Source organism: Bufo bufo, chromosome 3, assembly GCF_905171765.1.
Source record: "Bufo bufo chromosome 3, aBufBuf1.1, whole genome shotgun sequence".
NCBI lineage: Eukaryota > Metazoa > Chordata > Amphibia > Anura > Bufonidae > Bufo > Bufo bufo.
The window spans coordinates 597,221,051-597,247,829 of NC_053391.1; the positions used below are offsets into that span (position 1 = coordinate 597,221,051).

The 26,779-nt window shown below is 44.5% G+C and overlaps 1 protein-coding gene across 1 annotated transcript in view; it reads left to right on the plus strand.

Moving 5' to 3' along the window:
- SCN8A (sodium voltage-gated channel alpha subunit 8) overlaps nucleotides 1–26,779 on the plus strand; it is a 206,508-nt gene that overhangs the window by 156,723 nt on the left and 23,006 nt on the right. Inside the window, exons 21-23 of the mRNA XM_040425907.1 lie at nucleotides 471–593; nucleotides 13,952–14,236; nucleotides 14,950–15,003. Of these exons, the coding sequence (XP_040281841.1) occupies nucleotides 471–593; nucleotides 13,952–14,236; nucleotides 14,950–15,003 (462 nt within the window). The remainder of the gene's footprint in view (nucleotides 1–470; nucleotides 594–13,951; nucleotides 14,237–14,949; nucleotides 15,004–26,779) is intronic.

Sequence of the window (26,779 nt, forward strand, 5' to 3'; positions counted from 1 at the left end):
AAAGCTACTGGCCTATTGTCCCCATTAACGTAGCATAAACATCTGAGGATGAGAATGAGGCATAGCATGGCACAGGTTTAGCTACACAACACATATCTATAAATTCCAGCTGCCATATTTGTAGGAGGCCTGTCCTGTATATGTTTATTTGTATTCTTTCTCACAGGTACCTTTAATTTGTCTGGCTTAATTTAATGGGAGCAGCTGTAACCAGGAGCCGGTGATGGGCCAGGGTAAGAATTTTGTCAGCTCCGCCTTGAACAGGCCTTTATGTCTATCCTTGTGGTTGTTGCTTCACACTCATATTTTTCTCCTCCACGTGCTAATACCTTTTCAACCATGTTTCCTTCCAGGTTGCTTCTGTTTTGTGACAGCTGTGGCCACCAGTCTTTTATCCAGGCTGTTCATTCAGTGTTAGGCTTTTATTCTAACAGTCTGGAACCTCTCTTTGCTTTTCTGTTTCTGTGTAGGTGTCTTTAGTAAGCCTTGTAGCTAATGCCTTGGGCTACTCGGAACTAGGTGCCATTAAGTCCCTTAGGACCTTAAGAGCTTTGAGACCCCTAAGAGCCTTGTCACGATTTGAAGGGATGAGGGTAAGATGCTGAAAGCAGCTGATCCTTCTGCATGCGTACGGAGCAGTTTTCAGCATGCTAGAACTGATCAAACTGGATTGAAATTCAGAACTCATGATGCAGCTGCTGACTTCCTTATCCCTGCACCCACTGCTAAAACAAGGGAGATGCATTCAGCTGCCTCATCACATCGATACTGGCCAAAAATGACATATCATCCGTAGTACATCGTAACATTGGCTGTTCTCATGTGGCCTGGCTTGTCTCCAGCACCCAGATGGTTTCCCTGCTATACCTTTATAGGGAGAATCACCAGGTGCAAAGAAGAGGAATTTGAACCCTTTGCAACTCATCTTCATAAGTTGTTTGGTGTATTATCTGGGTTACTGGGTGTAGATTGCAGAAATTTAAAGAACCTTGTCTTTGTTCAAGAAAGAAGAGATAATTTGTAAATCATTTAATTAAATAGACTTTCACATTTTGGTTTAATTCATCTTGCTGCACCTTGTTGTTCTCAGTCCAGTCTTTTGAAGACTGGAAGGCTTGTCTGACAGCGAAGCTTTTTCACTTCCTGCCACTTCTTTCTGTCTCTCTCTCTCTCTCTTTATGGTGCCCTTTGCTATTACTGTGACTATAGAAACCCAGTAGGGTCTTCAAAACGATTTTGTCAAATGCTTCCTTAAATATTTTGAAACATTATCAATTTCTGCGGTAAATGGTTTTTATACATAAGCCTTATAGACATTACAGAAGTAGATTTTTTTTACATGCAGCTTTTCTAATAGTTGCATCAGTAGAACGTAACCACTTTGCATTGTTAAATGTAGCGTGGGTTATGCCTGCTCCAAACAATGCATCATAAATTACAACACCGAGATGCTTATTTTTAGACAAATGGATTTACACCCAAACTGCTTTGAAATTGTCTGATGCTTTTGCATGGTCATTGTGCATTAGTTTTTTCCAATTCACCCACAAAAATTAGGGTCAGGGGCTGCCTGTTGCGCCATTACAAATATGCTTCTATGCTTGGTGTCATTCCTAGAAGTCAAGTTTTTATGTTAAAGGGGTTTTCTGGGTTCAGAATATTGATTGCTCACTGTAAGTCATCAGTATCAGATCGGTGAGGGTCTGACTCTTGGCTCCCCCACTTGTGTGAGTGTTGCGGCCTCTTCATTGTGCATATAAGTCTATCTACAAGCACAGCGGAGCAGGGTGTTGCAGCTTAAGTTCTTTCCAGTGAATGAAAGAAAGCTGCAATATAGAATTGTACAAATAAGAATGGTGGGCACTGGTAAAAGTCAATATTTGTATTCCAAAAGCGGGGTGTGTATACTTGTTAGTATGTGTGTATACCCAAAATTGTAGTCAAAATATACATACAATATAATACATACAATATATCACTTTATTTAGCCTTACAATGAACAAGGCATCAAAACCTACAGATTAAAATCAATTAAAAGTAATAGACAGGGACCACAAGTATTACAACTAGAAAACAGAAAGTTCCAGAGCCACATCTGCTCCAAATATTCCAGAACTTTCTGTTTTATGTTGCTGTTTTATGTTTTAGACTGTGGTGTTCCTTTAGATGGTGTCCCATGAAAGAATTATATATTTTTCTGTCTGAAAGTTTGTTGACTTTATTACAAATAATACAACCCCCCCCCAGAAGCACATACAGAGTGGTACCCAACTAAAAAAATTGCATAAAATATATTTTAAAAAATCCCAGCTATATAGTGGTCAAATTCACAGTTACAAAAATATGAATATTAATAAAGATCATAAGCAGTGAGAAAATAAAGCAAAACCCTAGTCATATAAATACACGCTATAATGGGACGTCCAAATATTTAGCACTTAAAGGGGTTATCCGAGTTATTTTTGTATTCTTTCTATATTTCTAACTAGCCAAATGTAACAGCTTTCCAATTAACTCACTTTATCTGTAGTGGCTGGTTTCTCAGATTTCACTGAGGGTCACATAACCTGTGATGTCAGCTGTAACGGACCGTTTCAGCAGACAAGGGGTTAAAATCAGTTTAGGCGATATGCCCCTTTCTGAGAGACAGGCACAGCTACTGCAGAACACCACACTCCCGAACTGGATACAAAATAGCACTCCAAACTGGAACCTCACGAATAGCTGCTAGCAGACGAACAGGAATCAGCTTACACTCCTGGCAATCAGTCTCTAACAGCATACAGCGGATCCCCCCAATAACGAGACAAGGTCCGTGTTGAGGGTCAAGCAGTGGTCTGAGGTGCTGGGACACCCAGCCTGGTTTTTATTACAGTTGTTGCAAATACAGGTCCGCCCACAGGGTTTTGAAATCCAACCAATCAATATGTTACAACACATACAATGTAAGTACAGCAATCAATCGTTCACGCCCCTAGGGGACCAGAAGGGAGACTGCGACACAGGACAGATATGTAGCAATTCAGGATATACAGAGACAATACAGCCCCACAATGCATCATGGTTTCCTCCTCTCTGCCCTGGAGACACCTGAGGAGTAATCCAATTATCTCTCAAGACAAAGAGAAATCACCAATACACATGTGGGGACAACAGAACAGAAATCACCATTTAAACATACAATGTCACAACCCTTTTCAATACACAGACATTTAACATCTCACAATGGCACAATGGGACAATAGAAACACACCCAGCATATTCCTCCCCTCTGTCTATCCACTCAACTATCTCCCAAGCTGACAAGCTATACTTATTATAAATTGTTACAACTTTGTGAGTTTACATTGTCCATACATATAACTTACATCAATTTAACCAGTATAACCTGGGGACAAACCTATCCAAAATTCACTTGAATAGGTTCAGGGGTTTAAAAGTTAGTATGGGCCATAATCCTGAGGCAAGAGGCTTTTAAACAGGCCTCTCCAAAACCCAGTGGCGAGGTTGGTTTCGCCACATCAGCTTCTCTCCCTGCTCTGATAATGTTCGTGCACAAGCCTGAGAGATCTGTACAGGAGAAGTCACTGTGCTGCCGGCTGCTGCTTATTGCTCTCTCCTAGGATTCTTAACCCCTTCAGCTGCACAGACTCAGGGCTGAAGTGTTTACTATGTACCTGCAGGCAGTGAGGAGACAAATGCTGGGCACACGAGCTGAAAGAGAAGTTCTACAAAGCATTGCAGGTAGGGGGAAGATCCTGTGTGTATTAGCAGTGTCATTGTACAGCTAGGACTTGTAGTTCTATACATACACCATGATGCTAAGTCTCCCAGCAGGCAGACATGTCACTCAGGGCAGCTCTTGTATCCACTCCCTTAGCAGTGCCATTATACAGCTGGGACTTGTAGTCCTACACATACAACATGCTGCTGAGTCTCCCAGCAGGCAGACATGTCACTCAGGGCAACTCTTGTATCCACTCCCTTAGCAGTGTCATTATACAGCTGGGACTTGTAGTTCTACACATACAACAAGCTGCAGAGTCTCCCAGCAGGCAGACATGTCGCTCAGGGCAACTCTTGTATCCACTCCCTTAGCAGAGCAGGGGGAGGGGCAGAGATTGTTTTTATTGCATGTAAACAAAGGGCCAGAAAAGAACCAGGGAAATGAGGAAATAGATATTTTTTTGTCTAAAACTTGCTTAGCTTAGTTATATATCGCTGACCATCAGATTTACAGTGCTATATCTTTTTTTTCCATAACTCGGACAACCCCTTTAAATTAAACCCAATGTACAAATATTAAGCAATAAAGATGTATGAGAGACACCAAAAGTCTGGTCTAAATAGCATGTGTCTGATAAGTCCCCACACGTATTGCTGCAAAGCAGCTTTCCCAAGGGTTGAAGAATTGCTAAAGTTGAATATACCCTGCACCAATACTGCTAAGTAGACAGTGTGCAATAGATAGGCCGAGGTAATAAATTAAGAGGCCGCAGTGCTCACTTGCCTTTTTAAACAGCTGATTATGCGCTGAGATGGCAATCAGTGGCTGGAATCCGGCAAAATGTACATGAACAAATTTTGCTCTTAAAAGAATTTGTGCAAACAGAATGAACAAATGAATCTAAGAACTTTCCACATTTATAATGTAGTACATGTGCCTCACACTGGTTTAGAAATGCAGCTGCTAGCTCTTTCTAGTTTCTTTTAATACCCTGCATGTTTGCTTAAGCTTTCGTAAAATCAGAGAGGGGTATTTTCAGTAAAGTGAAGCTTAAATGGTCACCAGTGATGGCCAGTTCGCATTGTTCGCCAGCGAACACATGTGGGCTGCCATCTTTTCTCACAAGTCCGGCGAGGCACAGGTAAGCCTTTACCTGTGCCTGTGCACGAGCCGGTCTGAAATCAAATGCGGTCAGCGGGAGCAGGCAGTGCGAACTGGCCATCACAGGTGGTCGCTACCTTTTCACACAACAGTGCATAATTCAATAGTACAAATGACTATAAAAAAAAAAACTTTGTAATATATCTTATTAGAGAAAAATGGCTTATACTCCTGTCATCAGCTGTTTTCCTCCCACTTCTCCTCCTTTTTGTTTACCTAAACTAACCTTCTCACTGAAATGTCTACTCAAAGACCAGCTCACATAAGTTACAAATGTTAATAGAAGTCTCGGGAGAGGGGAGGGGGAGGAGTTAGTAGGAGCTGGGTGAGAGACACACAAATAGACTGCACAAGCTAAATTTCTATTTCAGCCCAAATGCTTTCTTCACAACCATACAGATCAGTATTTGTGTATAATGTCCTTCATGATCCTGGGGCTGCTTGTGAGTAAGAGAAGGTTAGGAAGCACATTCTCCTCTACTTTCTGTGTGCAGTGTACAGGAGCTAGTCTCTACCCACTAGCTCTGGGAGAACTGCAAACTAAAGATATTGCATACAGATGAAAAAACTGCCAGTTAGGCCTCATGCACACGGCCGAGAGCGGTCCGTGGTAACCCGGCCGGGATTCCTGCTGACAGCAGGAGCGCACGGCGTCATTGGTTGCTATGACGCCGTGCGCTTCATGCCGCCGCTGCTGTACAGTGATACACTCGTATAGACCATACGAGTGTATCACTGTACAGCAGCGGCGGCATGAAGCGCACGGCGTCATAGCAACCAATGACGCCGTGCGCTCCTGCTGTCAGCAGGAATCCCGGCCGGGTTACCTCGGACCGCTCTCGGCCCCAGAACACGGCCGTGTGCATAAGGCCTTAGAAGCGTTATTCCTCATGTGCACACATTGTACTGTTGAGTAATGTAAAGTTTGTTGAAAGGTTAGATACACTTTAAAAGGGTCTTCTGTGAGCCAATGAGCTGTTTGAGGAAGCCATGGCGCTCCCCGTTCAGAACTCCTGTGAGTAATGTGCCTCCTCGCAGTTTACCATGTACAGCACTGTCTATTTGCTTGGTATCGTAGCTCAGCCCCATTCATGGAGCGCCATGGCCTCTTTGTACAGTTGATTGGCAGGGGTTCCGGGGAATCAGACCCCTGCCAATCTGGTATTAAAGCCCTATCCTGAGGCTAGGCCATCAATATGTAAATCCTGGAAAAACCCTTTAAATATGGAGCCATTTAATGATCACATCAGGACTCATAGCATTTCTGCAATTCATTATAATTGCAAGAATCTCCTTGTCAGAGAGATATTGAACGACTGGAGCTTGTGCAAGCAACGCTTGTACAGTATATATTGCTGGTGTCTGCATTCTCTGAGCAGGCCTCCAGGGCTAATACTGGATTGCTCTTGCTTGTAAATGAATTACACATTCAAGACCAGGCCCTCAGTGGCTGAACGTCCAGTGCAAAACTTCACCGTTTAGACCTTTAATGTAGCACCAAGACAGAACTGGAGTATTTTAATTTATTTTAAGTTTCTCTTCATTTTTTTAATTTAACATAATCAGTTTAAACAGCCAGATATATATTAAATAATGCCTGCACTCTCCTGTGTATAATGACACCAAATGTGTCCACTTTACCCCTGCTATATCATTGATTTAAAGGGAACCTGTCACCAGGATTTTGTGTATAGAGCTGGGGACATGAGCTGCTAGATGGCCGCTAGCACATCTGCAATACCCAGTCCCCATAGCTCTCTGTGCTTTTATTGTGTTAAAAAACCGTTTTGATCAATATGCAAATGAACCTGATATGAGTCCTGTGTCCGGAGATGAGTCCAGCGGAAAGGAGCCCAGCACCGCCCCGCGTCCTCCAAATCTCCTCCTTGCTGGCTGACGTCACAGAGCTGGAGCGCCGAAATCTCGCGATGCGCGAGCTAACGCATGCGTAGTTCGTTCCCTGTGCTGATGCCAGCACAGGGAATGAACATGATGCCGACACTGCGCATGCGCTAGCTCGCGCATCGCGAGATTCGCGGCGCTCCAGCTCTGTGACGGTTGTTAAGAGATGCTGTTTGTAAACATTCCGTTTTTTATCACGCGCGTGAAAATCGCATCAATGTGCATTTCACCCACGTGAACAAAACTGAACGCAATCGCAGACAAAACTGACTGCAATTGCTTGTGAAATGGTGCGAGTTTTCCTGAACGCATCCGGACCTAATCCGGATCATTCGTGTGCAAGAGGCCTAAGGCTCAGTTTCCCATATCAACCAATCAGATTCCACCTTTCATTTTCCAAAGGCACTGTCCAAAATGAAAGGTAGAATCTAATTGGTTGCTATGGACAACAAATCCAGTTCTACATTACAACAGTTTGATAAGTTTCCCCCAATGTGTTTGTATGCATTAGAATCAGTGTTATATCAAAAGGAAAGCATTATCTATGCCATTAAAAAAAATACAAAAACGTAACAAAAAAGAATAAATACATATTTAAAAAAAATAAATAAATATATATTTTCTAAACCTGTATCAGTTATCCATATTTAATATTCATAAATGAAATCCTGTCTATGATTCATGTCTTTAGGGAATCAGGTTCCCAAAATCAAGAACAATTTTTCTATTGATGTCACTGCCCCTAAAAGGATTAACCTTTAGAGGACAAGGCAATTTTCTATTTTTGCATTTTTGTTTTTCACTGTTCGCCTTTCCAATGTCATAACTTTTTTATTTTTCTGTTCACATAGCGTTATGATGGCCTATTTTTTGCGGGACAAGTTGTACTTTCTAATGGCACCATTTACGGTTGCATACAATGTAGTAGGAAGCGGGGAAAAAAGCAACTCTGCCACTTATATAGTTTTTCTTGCGTTTTAATATAAAAAACCTTGAAGAAAAATTAATTTTTATTCATCACCATATTGTGACCCCTATAACTTTTTTGCTATGTGAGGGCTTATTGTTTGCGGGGCGATCTGTACTTTTCAGTGATACCATATTGAGTGTGTGAGACTTTTTGATCACTTTGGCCATTTTCATTTTTTTCCCGATAAACTATTCGCTGTATGGGATTATTATTGTTATATTTTAATAGTGCGGATGTTTTCACACGCAAACCCCGGGTGACTATAACTGCGAATCATTAGATTACCCATTGTGTTCATTGATAGCTATATAGCCATCATTGAACACTTAATTTTAATTATAACAATAAAGTGCTGACGCCTAGTGGCCTGTATTGGTATATTCCACTGAAAGCTGCCGAAGCCTGCTTGAGGCTTCGGGCTATAAGAACATTTTAACAGATCTCAGCCTGGGAATGCTGTTACGGGAGCTCCAGCTTCCGGACTGCTGAGATGCCATGTTCACATTTGACCACGGCATCAGAGGGCTGAAATGTATGCGATCAGCAGAACCGCAGAAAACCAGCACCAATGTCATGCACTACATGTGTGAGCGGGCGCCATATTTAAAGATGCAACTTCCTCTGTACATATATGGCGGAGGTCGCTAAGGGGTTAAATACACGTTCTATACCAGATATTTCTAGACCCATCAGGTCACCATTATGTATATCCTTGAAAGCATGGAAATATTGACTGCCTTCCGGTTAATAATGTCTGAAAAAAATGCTTCCCCTTACGAGTTTTAAGAGAATTCGTGGTGCATGTGACATTGAAGATGTCATGGATGACATAGCAGATTTCATTGTAAAGCTTCATGAAGAGTAACATGAATTGAAATCTTGGAAATTTTGTCAGTCTCCAGCCCTCCCCTTTATGATATACTTGTGTTTCCGTCTCTGCTGTGAAATAGGACAACTCCTCCATCATTTTCTGAAGAGATGCCAACAAGGGGGTTCTCAATAAGACACTAGAAATCATAGTGGATGACGTAAGGACGTGACGTCGCGCCCTCCGCCTGCTCCTGACCTGCCTCCCTTCTACCGCTGCTTGGATGTCCTGCCCGTGCCTTCAAGCCGAGCCTTCACTGGCTAGACGCCGAAGACCTGGGCTATCGTGCTAAGGCCGTTGTAGTGGTTTGACGTCGTTAGAGGGAGCAGCTACTGTGCGCTTGCACTTGCCTCCCCTGCTCTACTCCGCTTCTCCTGGCTGCTTTCCTTTTCCCCTCCTCCTGACTGCCCTCTTCCCCGTGCCGCTCTGAGTTCCATGTTGGCTGCTGTGGCCCTTCTCCTCTCCTCGAATCCCCGGCGTGTGGAGTGCGGGTGAGTGAAACTGTCTGGGGTTTGGTGGGAGACACTCAGTGGCTTGCCCCGCTGTCCTTGCCGCTGTATGTGCCCTGGATAAAGGTGAGGGGTACCGGATTGACTTGTTTTTCACCCCCCTGGCGTTCCTCTATGAATGTATCTGCCTTCATTTTCTTCCGGACCTTAGAAAGAACCTGCCGGTAAACTTTAAAGTCCCTTCGTCTTCCGCAAAATCCCTGCAAGTCTGGTGAGATCCATTTGTATTGGACTTTTGTTTTCTCCTCTAGCCTCTGGTTTTACCTCCCGTCCCCCATCTTCTAAAACAGGACAGAAATCTGTAGAGCCTGCAAAAATTGAGCAGTTTCTGAAATCACCAATTGTAAATACAAGAACAGCACTAAAAGGGAAGCAGGATGTATCTTTAACAAAAACTATCTCTGGATCTAGACCGGATGACGGAGTAGAGGACCACTCTCAGGATGGACAGGGCGGAGGAAGGTGATATTCCCCTGGTCCATTGGAGGAGATTCTAGCCACGGTCAAAAATAATGCAAAGGTGATCCAAGATATTGCATGGCAATTGGGAGTTGTCCAGTCGGACGTGTCTATAATAAGAGATGATGCTACTAAGATACGAGACAGAGTTACTGTCATAGAAAAGTCTGTTGGCTCTCTGGAATATGAAGTAAAATCTTTAAAATCTGAAAATGCCATCTTAAAAACGGGTTATAACAATCTACAAAAAAAAGTTGTGGATCTGGAAGATAGGTCGAGACGATCTAATGTGAGAATTTTGGGGCTACCTGAGGGCGTTGAAGGAAAAAATCCTGCCGGAATGATACAGTCCCTGATTCTTGAGAAGTTTTGGAAGGAACACTTCCTGCCTCTATTCTTAGTGGAGAGGGCCAATCGGATCCCTGGGGGTAAACCAACTCCTGGTTTGCAGCCACAGGTATTTTTGGCAAAGATTCTTGTCTCTTATGACAGAGACATAATCTTAAAGAAAGCTAGGGAGTGTTCCCCTATTCTCTACAATGATAGTGAACTGTCTTTTTTTCCATATTTTTCTAAAAAGATTCAAGAAAGGAGACATACTTTTTCTGCTGTTAAAAAGCGTGTACAGGGCAAAGATATTAAGTACTTCTTTCTGTATCCAGCTAAATTCCGGATTATTTTTAATGGAGCAACCCTTTTTTTTATACAGCTTCTTTTGTTACGGACTGGCCGGGCCGGAATAATCTCTAGGCAGTGGCTTGTTTTAGGATTAGGACAGGGGGAGGGATGGTCTAGGTAGAGATGTCTGCTTTTTGTTAATGGCGGATCATGGTGGAGCGGGGGAAGGGTGGGGTTTTGTGGGTGGCTAGCGATGCGTCACTTAGGATCGATGAATGGGGGCGAATGGAGTTCAAGGGGGATTGGATGTGACTAGCTGATTACATGTCTGTGAGAATTCTAACCTGGAATGTTCGGGGGACAAGTTAAAAAAAAACCGGCGGTCTTTGACTTCGTTCCGAGACATCTACCTGTGATCGTCTGTCTATTAGAAACCCATTTTACTGAGGAGGTTGTGATGAGGATCATTAGAGGATGGGTCTCGCAGGCATTTTGTTCCACTTTCACCAGCCACTCTAGAGGAGTGACGGTGTTTTATACATAAATGTTTTTTATTTTGTCTGTGAGGCATAGAAATATTGAGGGCATATTTGGTTACCATGAGGATTTCAGCTTTCTTCCTACACTCTTAAAGGGAGCCTGTCACCATGAAAATGCAGTGTAAGCTACAGGCAGCATGTTATAGAGCAGGAGGAGCTGAGCAGATATATAGTGTTATGGGAAAAGATTCGGTGAAACTTTTAATTTATTCATTCAAATTCCTGCTCTTTCTTGGCTTTGAAGTCAAGGAGGTGGTCCTATCAGTGATTGACAGCTATCTCTATAGGGAAAGCTGTTTTACATTTAGTTTTACTAAATGTTTTCCCATAAAACTATACATTAATCTGCTCAGCTCCTCCTGCTCCAGAACATGCTGCCTGCAGCCCAGACACAATGTTCAATATGACGGGTTCCCTTTAAAGAGGATACATAATTTTATTTTTTTGAAAATAAAAATGAAAATATCCATTACTTACTTCGCTAATAACCCGTTACTGCTGTTTCAGTGCGCACTAGGTTCCCGCTGGTCTCTAGTTCCTGGTCTGGACACACAGGAAATGGCAGTAATAGCCAATCACTACTTGGGGTGGGTCATGGCTGTGGCTTATGATTGGCTGAGCAGGCATTTCTACGTATTGAGACGGAACCAGGAAATGGAGACCAGCGAGACGTTGAAACGGCAGCAGAGGGGTTCAGTGAGGTGAGTAATGCTTATAATTCTGCCCCTTTTCAAAAAAATATTGTATCGCTCCAGACATCCCCTTTAATTATAGAAATGCAAGTTATTGCAGTAGTTTCCGTTAATGTGTGGTATTTTAAGGTGCAGCTCAATAACAAGATCTGCTGTATATGACCATCATATCTGCCCCGTCACCCGTGTATCCTTATGATATGTGTATAGCATTTGTAGATGAATAAGAATGGGCACATTTAATGATAGAAAGCATGTGAAGTGCAAGCTTTGAATCATTACATATTCTGTAGTTCTTTGTGTTCCCAGCTTCATGTTAATGTACTCTCAGAAAGAACTACCGTGTCTCTTTCCGTTTCTTCAGTGATATTAATGTAATATAACATGCATGCGATATACTAACTGCCAATGCAAAAAGTCACATAAAAGCCATGTTCCCTCTTGTGGTGGCACTTTATCGATGGTGATAAATGGTGATTTCATTTAAATGCAGAGTGGAATTATTAAAATAATAACACAATAAGTGGTTACAGTAACAAAAAGGATCCATCAGCATCATTTATCAGCCAGGTGTTAGACCCCCACCAATCTGATATTCCTGACGTGTCTGGAGGATAGGTCTTCAATATCCAAGTCCCAGAAGACCCTTTTATATTAAAAACTATTCATAGAAGAGTGTAGAACATTTCTGTACAATTCCTTCTAAAAGTGATTTGGCTTATGTGCTATCATGAGTTTGCTTCTTTGGCCAATTTTTACATATAATTCCATGTTTTTAGGATGCATCACAGCCTTATGAATATAATACCCAAAAGGGTAGCTGGGAGGGGAGAACCGGGCCATGTGCCCTGGGTGCTGGGGGTACCAGCAAGCCACTTTGTCTAGGCCAGGGAATTTAGATACAGGGTAACCTTTGCTCTGAGTGAAGGAAAGTCTACCTGTGGCTCTAATAATACCAAATATAGGATAATTCCATGAGTATACAGTAGGTTTACCTTTGAACATCATTTTACAGGTAATGTTTAGATAAAATCAGTATGAAAGGTCGAGTTAAAGTTTGAGCTTTTCGGCACTTTCCCGAAGTGCAGATAAAAGGGTGTGGCTTATCAGAAGGGGCGTGGCTTCACACAGCCCACCCTATTTACTATAACTTTCGCCAGAAAGTTGCGGAAGTTATAGCTGAAGTCTACACCAGCCTGTAGCCTGTAGCTGGCGTAGTCTTCACTTTCTGGCACACAGCAGGGCAAAGATGCACCTGATTTATTAAGAGGCATCTACCTCTTAAGAAATCAGGTGCATCTCACACCAGTGCAGGGAGATCAAGACTGGCAGATGGATCTTAAAGAGTTGGGGGGGGGTCAAATTTATCAGGACCAGCGCTTTTATATCCCCTGCACTGCCAGAGGATGCGCCACATTTATGACGAGACACATACTCTGGCAGCTCGTGCACCTAAACAGAAATCTACATCAGCTCTGAGTTGCCATAGATTTCTGGCTTAATTTACTCCAGAAAACAAGCACCCTCGTCACATCCCCTTCCTGAAAATTGACAAGGGCAGCTTAAAAAACTGGCCACTTTTTAAGTCACAAATACGCAGTTTGCGACTTTTTAACGCCACTTTTCTGGCACAGGGAGATGATAAATCTGCCCCTTGGAGATCATTAACCTGCAGAATTGTGAATGCAGCTGTGAATGAGGATAGGTTATAATAATAATGTAACTTGGGATTTGGACAACGTAAATAAAGAAATAAAGAGGTATAGTGTGCTTCTGCACCTTATATCTGTATATAAACTGTAAAATGTCAGTTAAAGGTGGATATACATTCAGTTCAGCCATATGTTACTCCATGACTTATTCCACTCTACTTTTAACTGTATGTTTGTCTTAAGAAATTTTAGTGGAAGATATAACTGAGCAATTGAATATTCTTCACAACACCTTGGCACAATTCAAGCAGAGGGAATATGGCTTTTTACAACTTGAGCTTGCATTACATGCATGCTCAGCCAGCTGCCTGAGGCATATATAACCTGCATAGTCACCAATGCGCTCTATATGGACACTGTCCACTTCTGCATTTTAATGGATGTTTTGCCAATATTTGGGAATGTCCGTCTAAAGGCCACTGATACCAGTCAGATGTCACACAATACCACAGTCATCATACGCTACCTTAGCTATGAACACCATAGTGTACAATATGCAGCAAACCAATGCATTGCTTTATCTACTATAGATTAAAAGCGTTCTTAACGAGTCACGTAACACTCATTAGTAATTTCCAAAGATGATTTATTCTTCTCTAAAATTTATGATCTCTTCCATATCATTGCCGTAGCAATATTGTATTATACTATTCACATGGTCCTAGATTCACCTTTTCTATTCTACTCAGTAGAATTTGTGGGTGGCCTTTATTTTTTACATTCCCATGGAAGATCTGATGTCGCCAAAATAAAAGATTGTTTTACTACATTGTTGTTATCTCTTCTAAATGCAGGTTGTAGTCAACGCTTTGGTTGGTGCAATTCCTTCCATTATGAATGTCTTGCTGGTCTGCCTTATATTCTGGCTGATTTTTAGTATCATGGGGGTCAACTTGTTTGCTGGTAAATACTACTACTGTTACAACGAGACAGCAGAAGAATACTTCCCAATAGATGTAGTAAACAACAAGACAGACTGTGAGAATCTTATATACCAAAACTACACAGAAGTCAGATGGAAAAATGTGAAAATCAACTTTGACAATGTTGGGGCTGGATACCTTGCCTTGCTTCAAGTAGTAAGCTCCATCTTTTTGTCTGTACAGTATTGTCTTTTCATACAGTAGCTAGAGCTATTGAAATACTGCATATAATTTTTAGTCTTGCTTTTCTTTACTTGTTTTATGTTCGCTACTTTGCTACTTTGTATATACACATTATGATATAATTGTTATCCATAGGATCTGTGAGCAGTTTTGACTATGGTAAACTATTTACAGAACTAGGTGAGGGCTGGAGAGAGCAGAACCACCATACCAGGAGTAGTAAGAATATGAACTTTTATTCTTCCAGATTCTGCTCCTGCAAGTGCCCTGGAGGCGGAGCTTCACTGTTAAGTGCTCCCTGCCTGAAGCTGCTTCACAGCTCCTCCTCTCTGCTCTGAGTGACAGCTGTAGAGGTTTCCTGGTTGGATGCTACAGTTGTCGCATAATGCAGAGAGCACTTCACAGTGAAGGACCATCTCCCGGGCGCCTTCTGGAGCACAACCTGACTGAATAAAAGTTCATATTCACACTACTCCTGATAATAAAAAGCTGTACAAACATATGTTGTACTGCTTTCCCCAGCCCTCAGCTAGTGCTGTCAGGAGTTTAGCATGGTCAACTCTGCTGACAGATTCCCTTTAAAACTTGTTTCCCAGCAGGCTGGTCTACTGTATGTAAGTTATTATGTTTTTCAGCCTTTGTTTGTTTGAGAAATGCATATTTTACAATATTTTTTATTTACTTAGGCAACATTTAAGGGGTGGATGGACATTATGTATGCAGCAGTGGACTCCAGAAGGGTAAGAATTATTGTCATTAGTAAATGATTAAGACCTAGACCTCAGAAACATTCACTAGGACACAATGTTTACCCTGCAATCACTGTTGGGTTAGTTAACTGTGGATGGTGTGAATATAAGTTTTATGAATATAAAATTAAACTCTGAGTAAAAATAGAAAAATCAGTTTCTGCGCATGAGCTCCCCAATACTTACACTTACCTAGTCAGTGTTGATGTTGCGATAACCTTCCCTCTGTCATCCATTTGACTGTGGGCTTGGTTTAAAGACTGGAGTTAGTCTTTGATTCCAGCAGTTGCATCTAGAGTCTGGTTGTGTATTACAGCCAAGCTCCCCCTGCAATTTACTGGGGACATTGAGCAAAATATATCCATTATTAGTCATTAAGGAATTTTTTAAACCTAAGGTAAAAAACATACATATCGCTTTCCTTTAGATGTTAGTTATGTCTGTGTAAGAAGGGTACAGTAGGTGAGAAGGTATAAGGCTGCCGTTGCTTTTCTAAAGGTAGGTGTGACCTAATATTCTAGACTCCTCTACAGCAGTGTTCTAGACGCACCAGTAGCAACACTGCCCAGGTATGTAGCTATATGGGAACATACAGTACATACTTGAAGTTGAATGGGAAGTATACAATCATACCTGCCTTCATGTGTTCCTGTAAAACTTGTAGATTTGCTTCTAATGTAGAGTTGAAGGGCCTGTTTCCATCCATCTGCTTAGCTTCTGTGAAGGACATCTCTTTCCCCCTCATGCAACAGTCTTTACTACTTTTCATATGGTCACAATCCACCTCAGATACTCTTGATAAAGGTCTATGAGGCCTGAATCTTCTTCAGTTGAAGTCTTTACTCTGTTTAATCTAATACATTTGAATTAGAAGCTTTTGAATATTATATCTGTACATTCTTCTTTGAAAGATAAATTTACCTATGCATGTCTGCTGTGTGTATGGGGGAAACCTTACTCCTGTGATTAATGTTGAGCGAATCGAAGTGAAATGAATTGACTTCGATACGAATTTCAGGAATAATTCGATTTGCCACAAATCCGAATTTCCTCTTGCTTCGTGGTAACGAATCGTTTTTTCCTAAAATGGCGGCTACACGTGTTACAAAGTGAAAGTAAGAAGCCTGGGAACGCGATATGACCCATAATGCTGTGCAGCCAGCCAAGCAACTGATCCATCCCCTATGATGTCACAGCTCTATAAAAGCCTCATCCCGAGCAGTCGTCACCATTTCACTAAGAACTGATTATAGGGAGAGACATGGCAAGCGCTAGGGACAGTATTTTAGCAAGCTATTAATTGTAGAATATTGGATAGGGAGAGTGCAGGGACAGTGTAGGGAGATCATAGGGAGAGCTTTTAGACACCATAGGGAGATTATAGCCAGATTGTAGTGCAGGCTCAGTGTAATCACCCTGTGCATCTTGTTCAGCTGCTGCGCTATTCATACTTAACACATGGAGCGTCACCATTAACTGGCCTGGGAAAACCATGGCACAAATGTAGTGGTACAGCCTGACACGGAAACCGCTGCCTCTGCCAGTGGCCCACATGCCTTCTCCAGCAGTCAGGGCTCCTCAACCTTAGCAGAAGGAATCTGTTGTTCTTCCCTTTGTCTATTGCTCCTGATGTTCCTCCTCCTATGTTTTGCCAGCAATCGTTCACCGAGGGGTACAGAAAGGGCAATCTGTCACAAAGACCGTGATCGCCAAACAGTGTGTTGTCTTCCTGGCGATAGAGTTCGACACATCGCGGATCGGGTTGACAGATTACTGGGAGGGGCTGGAGAAGACCCAGCGGTCATGGTCCATATCGGAACCAATAACAAAGTTAGTGGAGAGTCTTTAAAAATGATTTTAGGGATTTAGGTCAAAAACTTAGGGCAAGGACCTCAAAGGTAGTGTTTTCTGAAATACTGCCTGTACCACGAGCCACACAAGAAAGGCAGCGGGAGGTTAACAAGTGGCTCAAGAACTGGTGTAGGAAGGAGGGGTTTGGGTTCCTGGAGAACTGGGCCGACTTCTCTGTCAGCTACAGGCTCTATCGTAGGGATGGGCTGCACCTCAATGGGGAAGGGGCAGCTGTGTTGGGGGGAAAGATGGCTAGAAGGTTGGAGGAGTGTTACTAGGGTCTGGGGGGGAGGGTAATTACGTTATAGAATGGGAAGATTGTGCGGATAGAGACCGGGGGCAAGGTAGTGGGACTGGGGGAGGAATGGAAGGAAGGACTAGAAAAGTTCAGAAGGAAAGGTGTAGGCTAAAAAATATACATAAACCTCTTAATTGTATGTATACTAATGCCAGAAGCCTGACTAATAAAACTGGTGAACTGGAATTAGTGATGTGTGAGGAGGACTATGACATAGTGGGAATAACTGAGACATGGCTGGACGATAGTTATGATTGGGCAGTTAATGTACAAGGTTACAGTCTGTTTAGAAAGGATCGTCAAAACCGGAGAGGGGGAGGGGTCTGCCTTTATGTAAAGTCCTGTCTAAAGCCCACAGTCCGAGAAGATATAAGTAAGGGACATGAACATGTGGAGTCACTGTGGGTAGAAATACATGGAGGCAAAATTAATAATAAATTACTAATAGGAGTTTATTATAAACCACCTAATATACCAGAGTCCACAGAATATCTACTACTAAACGAGATAGACAAAGCGGCAAATCATTAATGAGCTGGTTATTATGGGGGACTTGAACTACCCAGATATAGACTGGGAAACTGAAAGCTGTGCATCTCATAAAGGAAACAGGTTATTGGCAATAACCAAAGACAATTACCTTTCCCAACTGGTTCAGGACCCGACTAGAGGGATGGCCGTACTGGACTTAGTATTAACCAATAGACCTGACAGAACAACAGATGTGCAGGTTGGGGGACACCTGGGAAATAGTGACCATAAAGTAATAACCTGCCAATTATCCTTCAAACGAGCGTTTCTACAGGGAGGAACAAAAATAACTTCAAAAAAGTAAACTTTAGCCAACTAAGAGAGGCCATAGGCCTAACTAACTGGGACAAAGTCCTCAAAAATAAAAATACCGCCACAAAATGGGATATTTTTAAAAGCATCCTAAAATCTAATTGTGAGAGGTACATACCTTATGGGAATACAAGTTTAAGGAACAAGAAGAAACCAATGTGGATAAATAGAACTGTAAAGAAGGCAATAAATGACAAAAAGAAAACATTTAAATCACTAAAACAGGAGGGTATCGAGGAAGCACTGAAAAACTAAAAGGAAAAAAATAGAATATGTAAAAAACAAATAAAAGCCACCAAACTAGAGACCGAGAGATTAATTGCCAAAGAGAGCAAAACTAACCCTAAAATGTTCTTCAATTATATAAATGGTAAAAAGTATAAATCTGAAGGTGTCAGCCCTCTACAAAGCAATGAGGGGGGAGTTGCACAGAGTGACGAGGAGAAAGCAAAGCTATTAAATATTTTTTTCTCCACTGTCAGATGAAATGCAGAATGTAAAAGTAAATTCCCCATTAAAAGTGTCCTGTCTGACCCAGGAAGAAGTACAGCGACTCAAAAAGATTAAAATAGACAAATCGCCAGGGCCAGATGGCATACACCCCCCGCATCCTAAGAGAATTAAGTAATGTCATAGCCAAACCCTTATTTCTGATATTTACAGACTCTATACTGACAGGGAATGTTCTACAGGATTGGCACATAGCAAATGTGGTGCCAATATTCATAAAGGGTGCAAAAACAGACCCCGGAAACTATAGGCCGGTAAGTTTAACATCTGTTGTGGGTAAACTGTTTGAAGGTTTTCTAAGAGATGCTATCTTGGAGGATCTCAATGAAAACAAGCAAATAACATCATATCAGCATGGCTTCATGAGGGATCGGTCATGTCAAACTAATTTAATTAGTTTCTATGAGGAGGTAAGTTCTAGACTTGACAGCGGCGAATCAATGGATGTCGTATATCTGGACTTCTCCAAAGCATTTGACACTGTACCACATAAAAGGTTAGTATATAAAATGAAAATGCTCGAACTGGGAGAAAACGTCTGTACAGTAGGTGAACCCGATTTTGTGTCAATCTCGCTCTCTTTCTCGGCGAGATTGAGCACCTACGAGCCCCATCGCGGGAGCCAGCGCCGAGCTGGCTTGCCGCGATGGAGACAGAGCCGTCATAGAAGCGACGGGAGATCCGACTTGGATTCCCGCCAATTCTACACGTGTGCGGCGTTTGTTATGAATCCTGAGGGGGAAGTCCCCGCCGGATTTTAAATAAAAATCCGGCCTGGGTCCCCCCCTCAGGAGCATACCGGGCCCTTAGGTCTGTTATGGGTTGTAAGGAGAGCCCCCCCTACGCCGAAAAAAACGGCGTAGGGGGTCCCCCTACAATCCATACCAGACCCGTATCCAAAGCACGCTACCCGGCCAGCCAGGAAGGGAGTGGGGACGAGCGAGCGCCCCCCCCCCCCCCCCCCCTCCTGAGCCGTACCAGGCTGCATGCCCTCAACATGGGGGGGTTGGGTGCTCTGGGGCAGGGGGCGCACTGCGGCCCCCCCACCTCAGAGCACCCTGTCCCCATGTTGATGAGGACAGGGCCCCTTCCCGACAACCCTGGCCGTTGGTTGTCGGGGTATGCGGGCGGGAGGCTTATCGGAATCTGGGAGCCCCCTTTAATAAGGGGGCCCCCAGATACCGGCCCCCCACCCTAAGTGAATGAGTATGGGGTACATCGTACCCCTACCCATTCACCTGCAAGAAAAGTGGTAAAAACACAAATAAACCACACAGTGTATTAAAATATTTTATTTTTCTGCTCCGGAGGCCGCCCCCTGTCTTCTTTATTAGCTCTTTTACCAGGGGGGGGCTCTTCTTCTTTCGCTATCCCGACGGGTCTTCTCCGCTATCCGGGGGGTCTTCTCAACTCTCCGGGGTTCTCCTTCTGTCTTCTCCGCTATCCGGGGGGTCTTCTCAACTCTCCGGGGTTCTCCTTCTGTCTTCTCCGCTATCCGGGGGGGTCTTCTCAACTCTCCGGGGTTCTCCTTCTGTCTTGTTGACTCGGCGCACCCCGGTTCTTCGTCTCGCGAGACTCGGCGCACCCCGGTTCTTCGTCTCGCGAGACGTCTCGCGAGACGAAGAACCGGGGTGCGCCGAGTCAACAAGACAGAAGGAGAAGACAGAAGGAGAACCCCGGAGAGTTGAGAAGACCCCCCCGGATAGCGGAGAAGACAGAAGGAGAACCCCGGAGAGTTGAGAAGACCCCCCGGATAGCGGAGAAGACCCGTCGGGATAGCGGAAGAAGAAGAGCCCCCCCTGGTAAAAGAGCTAATAAAGAAGACAGGGGGCGGCCTCCGGAGCAGAAAAATAAAATATTTTAATACACTGTGTGGTTTATTTGTGTTTTTACCACTTTTCTTGCAGGTGAATGGGTAGGGGTACGATGTACCCCATACTCATTCACTTAGGGTGGGGGGCCGGTATCTGGGGGCCCCCTTATTAAAGGGGGCTCCCAGATTCCGATAAGCCTCCCGCCCGCATACCCCGACAACCAACGGCCAGGGTTGTCGGGAAGGGGCCCTGTCCTCATCAACATGGGGACAGGGTGCTCTGAGGTGGGGGGGCCGCAGTGTGCCCCCTGCCCCAGAGCACCCAACCCCCCCATGTTGAGGGCATGCAGCCTGGTACGGCTCAGGAGGGGGGGGGGGGGGCGCTCGCTCGTCCCCACTCCCTTCCTGGCTGGCCGGGTAGCGTGCTTTGGATACGGGTCTGGTATGGATTGTAGGGGGACCCCCTACGCCATTTTTTTCGGCGTAGGGGGGGCTCTCCTTACAACCCATAACAGACCTAAGGGCCCGGTATGCTCCTGAGGGGGGGACCCAGGCCGGATTTTTATTTAAAATCCGGCGGGGACTTCCCCCTCAGGATTCATAACAAACGCCGCACACGTGTAGAATTGGCGGGAATCCAAGTCAGATCTCCCGTCGCTTCTATGACGCGCTTGCTGGGATGTGCTGTCACTATTCCAGTGAGTGCGAGATCTCGGCACCATGTTGCCGAGTATCAGCGCGACGCTGTCGTGCTAAAAGCACAATCTCACAAACACCTACTGTATGTAGGTAATTAACTGGCTCAATGATAGAAAACAGAGGGTGGTTATTAACGGTACACACTCAGATTGGGTCACTGTCACTAGCGGAGTACCTCAGGGGTCAGTATTGGGCCCTATTCTCTTCAATATATTTATTAATGATCTTGTAGAAGGCTGGCACAGTAAAATATCAATTTTTGCAGATGACACTAAACTGTGTAAAGTAATAAACACTTAAGAGGACAATATACAGCTACAGATGGATCTGGATAGATTAGAGGCTTGGGCAGAGAAGTGGCAGATGAGGTTTAACACTGACAAATGTAAGGTTATGCACATGGGAAGGAATAATACAAGTCACCCGTACATACTAAATGGTAAAACACTGGGTAACACTTACATGGAAAAGGACCTAGGAATTTTAATGAACAGCAAACTAAGCAGTAAAAACCAGTGTCAGGCAGATGCTGCCAAGGCCAGTAAGATAATGGGTTGCATCAAAAGGGTCATAGATGCCTGTGTTGAGAACATAGTACTACCACTTTACAAATGACTAGTCAGACCACACATGGAGTACTGTGTACAGTTCTGGGCTCCTGTGAAAAAGGCAGACATAGCCCAGCTGGAGAGGGTTCAGAGGAGGGCAACTAAAGTAATAACTGGAATGGGGCAACTACAGTACCCTGAAAGATTATCAACATTAGGGTTATTCACTTTAGAAAAAAGACAACTGGGAGGAGATCTAATTACTATTCTAAATATATCAGGGGGCAGTACAGAGATCTCTCCCATCATCTATTTATCCCCAGGACTGTGACTGTGAGGAGGGGACATCCTCTGCGTCTGGAGGAAAGAAGGTTTGTACACAAACATAGAAAAGGATTCTTTACGGTAAGAGCAGTGAGACTATGGAACTCTCTGCCTGAGGAGGTGGTGATGGTGAGTACAATAAAATAATTCAGGAGGGGCTTGGATGAATTTCTGGAGTGTAATAATATTACAGGCTTTAGCTACTAGAGAGGGGTCGTTGATCCAGGGAGTTATTCTGATTGCCTTATTGGAGTCGGGAAGGAATTTTTTCTCCCTTAAGTGGGGAAAATTGGCTTGTACCTCACAGGGTTTTTTTGCCTTCCTTTGGATCAACTTGCAGGATAACAGGCCGAACTGGATGGACAAATGTATTTTTTCGGCCTTTTATACTATTTTACTACTATGAGGTAATTGCAAATAGACTACAGTATGTTGGTACTACAGTCCCTCCCTTTCCATACTGGGAACATTTCAGAGAACTGATGGTTTGTGCCCACCCAAGGTGGAGCGTCCCAAGCCGTCATTACTTCTCTAAAAAAAAACTCTCCCAGCCTGGCACACATATATTGAGCAGAAAGTCGGCCAGTCCTTGAGCCTTTCGGCGTCTGGTACAGTTCGTACCAGTGCTGCTGTAACTATGGTCAAGGAAAGTATATGTCCTTTACAAACCACTGGGTAAATGTGGTTCCATCCCAGGCACACCAGCAACTTGGCCAGGTGATGGCAAAGCAGCCCCTACGTTGTAATCATGGTGTAACGGGGTTCCGAAGGTGCACTCGGTCCCCCATTGCCCGCAGAACTGTTGCTTAGCTTTGGGAATGAGGATCTGTGTTTGACCTCACTCCCAGGGCGGCTTTACTGCTGGGTGGCTCCCTGCTCCTAAGTCTGCCTTGAGCGCCGAGCTGATCACTCGGTGCTCAACTGGTTGGTCTGTCGGTCTGGCCACGTCACATGACCCTCACTCCCCACTATAAATACAGGCAGCCTGCTAGCCACAGGTTGCCTGTTAATTTCTAGGTTCCTGGCTGTTTGTTGGACTACTGAAGACTTACCTGATCCTGTTCCCTGACGATCCTTTTGCCTGCTCCTCCTGTACTGCGCATCCGTCCTGGTATTGTGACCTCGGCTCCCACCTGACTACTCTCTTAGGACTCCTCTTGTACTTTGCTACTCTCCTGGTATTTGACCCCGGCTTCTCCTGACCATTCTTTGCTTAATCCATTGTACTGCGTAGCTCTCTTGGTTCTGACCCGGTCCGTTCATGTTCCGTATTTTGTCTTGTCTGTCTTCCCTGCACATATCCTAAGTTAGGGACTGCCGTCCAGTTGTCCCCTGTCATCAGGACTCGTGAGGCAAGTAGGCAGAGCCAGGGGTGGGGGTGGAGCGCAGTGGTCACTACCCTTCCCCCTGTGTGTGTGTGTGGACGTGACCGTTACACATGGGATTTCTGCACCACTGTTCTCCTCCTCCTCCACCTTGTCCTTCAGAGGAGTCCTCCAGGATACCACCTATGCAAAGCACAGCGTTGTCATGCGGTTCTGAACTTGGTCAGCCTGGGCGAACTGAGTCACACTGGGGAGGAACTGCTCCGCGTCATCAACCGCCAACTGGAAATAGGAACCATCGTCACCATTAAGGGGAAGAACATTCTGTCTGTGCTGCTTTAAGGAGGGCTGACCCATGTGCCCTGCATGGCACACATCTTTAATCTGGTTGTCACCTGGTTCCTGAAGTCTTCCACCCAACTGCAAGACGTCTTGAAAATGTCAAGGAAACTGCATGCACTTCAGCCACTCATACAGATCAAAACACTCCTTCCTTGAGCTGCAAAGATAGAATGGTGTTCCCCTACACTGCCTCATATGTGACATTTCAACACGTTGGAACAACACACTCCACATGTTGAACCAACTGCATGAGCAGAGGAAGGCCATGACCGATTTCTTGATGATGCAGACGGACAGGACTGTGTAACTTTGACGTTAGACAGTGGCAGCTCATGCGTAACACCTGCTGTTTGCTCAGCCCTTTGAGGAGGCCATTTTATTTGTCAGTTGCCAAGAATATGGGATGAATGATGTAATTCCACTCCTTCACGTCCTGGAGGGGATGCTGATAAATCTCACTGGCGAGGGGACAGAAGACGTGGTATCTGCATTTCACGGCCACCTTAGCCCTCTGGAGCCTGAACTGGCACAGGAGGACATAAACGCCCAGGAATTCTATACAGAACTAGGTGGTTTATCTGCCCAAACGACAGGAGAGGAGCTAGAGGGCGACGATGCAGATGACCCCGACAGACCAGGGTAATATGCACTGGAGATGGAGGCAAGGAGTCCTTCCGAGTCCCTTGTGCAAATGGCCAAATGCATACTGAGTTGATTTCATAGTGGCAGCTGCATTATGTCCATTCTGCAGAGGGATGACTACTGGCTCTCTACAATGTTAGACCCTCGCTACCGGCCCAAAATGGGGGCCTTTTTTACACCTTCTGAGAGGGATAAAAAACTCAACTATTATCGAGACATTCTTTGTAGTCGGTTGGTCGCTGCCTACGTGCGCCTTCGCCCATCCTCACAAAGGTCTAACTGGGGGGACGCTCTGAGTACACGCTCCACTGCCATGACTGCTGGAGAGGGGTGGGGGTGTTGCATGAGTAGCCCCAGCACCATCAGCAGCAACTTAAGTCTTGAGTCTCTGATGACCAGTTTTCTTCAGCCGCCTACTGAAGAAACTACCCAGCAGCATTACGACATGGAGCAGAACCTGAACCAGCAGGTGGTGGGATACTTGTTCTGCACCCTGTCACCCCAGATCCTAGATCCTACTGGCCGAGTTTGCTCTGGGCAAGCTTTCCTGCCTGGCCATTAATGTGGCATAAGAGCGGGTGTTTAGTGCGGCGGGTGGCATAGTTACCCCAAAGAGAACTCGCCTTTCAACACAAAATGTTGCGAGACTAACTTTTATAAAGATGAATTAGGTGCAGATCAACCAGGATTTCAAGATACTGGTGCCTGATGCAACAGACTAGATAATTCTGGCAGTATTGATCTGACTGTAGTGTGCTGCTACACTTTAACATTGTGACAAATGGCATGTTACTTCTGGCCACATGCTGCTACCACTATTCTGATGCAGCCACCCGCCTGATGCCGCACGCCATCTGCTTCTACTGTGATCTCCCACCATCTTGTGCTGTTACTGCGACTGCTGTTGCCACCCTCCCCACCCTGTTCACTGTTGTGACTCTTCATACTGTTGCCACCCTCACCACTCTGTTCCAGGGCCACTATTGTGAGTCTTCATGCAGTTGCCACCCTCACCTGTCTGTTACAGTGTCGCTTGTGTCCCTGTTCGGCCATGTGGAGATCACCGTTTATGTTTCCTTTCTGATCTGTCAGAAGAACAGAAAAATAACAAAAAAAACGGGTCCTGTCTAGAGATGAGCAAATTACTAAAAAATTTGATTCGGTCGGTACACCTAATATTCTGAAAAAATTTGATTCCATCCTAATTAATTTGTGGTAAATCGCGTTAAAAAATAGCTAATTCCTGGCTGCAGAGAGCCTGTATAGTAGTGTAGAACACTGTGCCTTACAGCAACACACATAGTGAGTCTGCTGTGGTAGTGAAACAATACTGTGAGTCAGGATGACAGGCGTCGCTCATAGAATCACTGCACACTTCACTTCTTTGGGCAGTTACGGGGCCAAAACTGACTAAATAACTCCAAGTGTGAACTCAACCTTACTGGTCGATGTTAGCGTCAGGTATAAAAAACCGGGCAGAGACCCAAGCTCCTACTATAGTGTGAAAGAGCGCACTTTTTTTACACCGTCGTCATCTGATTCCACATAGATGTCTACAGAACCTGTTCTAGTAAACACTTATACAAGTAGATCCCCCCCCCCCCCCCGACAGAGTGGAGAGGGTGTCAGAAGTATGTTTGTGTTGATGTCACTGATTATTTTGCCTTCCTCTGATCCATCAGAACAATAACCCCCAAATAAAACGGATCCTGTCTGTTGAGCATCCGCCTTCACTCGGTCAGTGATCCATCAGTATTGCTAATGCCAAAATAAAACAGGAGTGGATCCAAAACAGAGATGACATGTAAATGGAATATTTGCTTGTCTTCTGTGTTTTGTACCCACTCCTGCTTTTGGCTACCAAATCATAAGCCAATTCTGATGGGAACATACAGGCCTTACAGCTGCTACAGACAGGATCCGTTGCGTGTCTCATTTTTCCTTCCTTCTGACAGATCAGAAGAAGGGTCAAATTAATGATGATGATGTCAAAAAGGCAAAATAGTGGCCCAGTCATGAAGTGTGTGGGGGGGAGAAGTCCACAGAGTGGCCCAATGACATAGTGTGGAGGTGGCAGCAGCATCAGGAGACCACAGAGTGGCCCAATGACATAGTGTGGAGGTGGCAGCAGCATCAGGAGACCACAGAGAGGCAAGGTGACATAGTGTGGAGGTGGCAGCAACATCAGGGGACCACAGAGTGGCAAGGTGATATACTGTGGAGGTGGCAGCAGCATCAGGAGACCACAGAGTGGCAAGGTGACATAGTGTGGAGTTGGCAGCAGCATGAGGATGCCACAGAGTGGCAAGGTGACATAGTGTTGAGGTAGCAGCAGCATCAGGAGACCACAGAGAGGCAAGGTGACATAGTGTGGAGGTGGCAGCAACATCAGGGGACCACATAGTGGCATGGTGATATACTGTGGAGGTGGCAGCAGCATCAGGAGACCACAGAGTGGCAAGGTGACATAGTGTGGAGTTGGCAGCAGCATGAGGATGCCACAGAGTGTCAAGGTGACATAGTGTTGAAGTAGCAACAGCATCCGGAGACCACAGAGTGGAAAAGTGACATG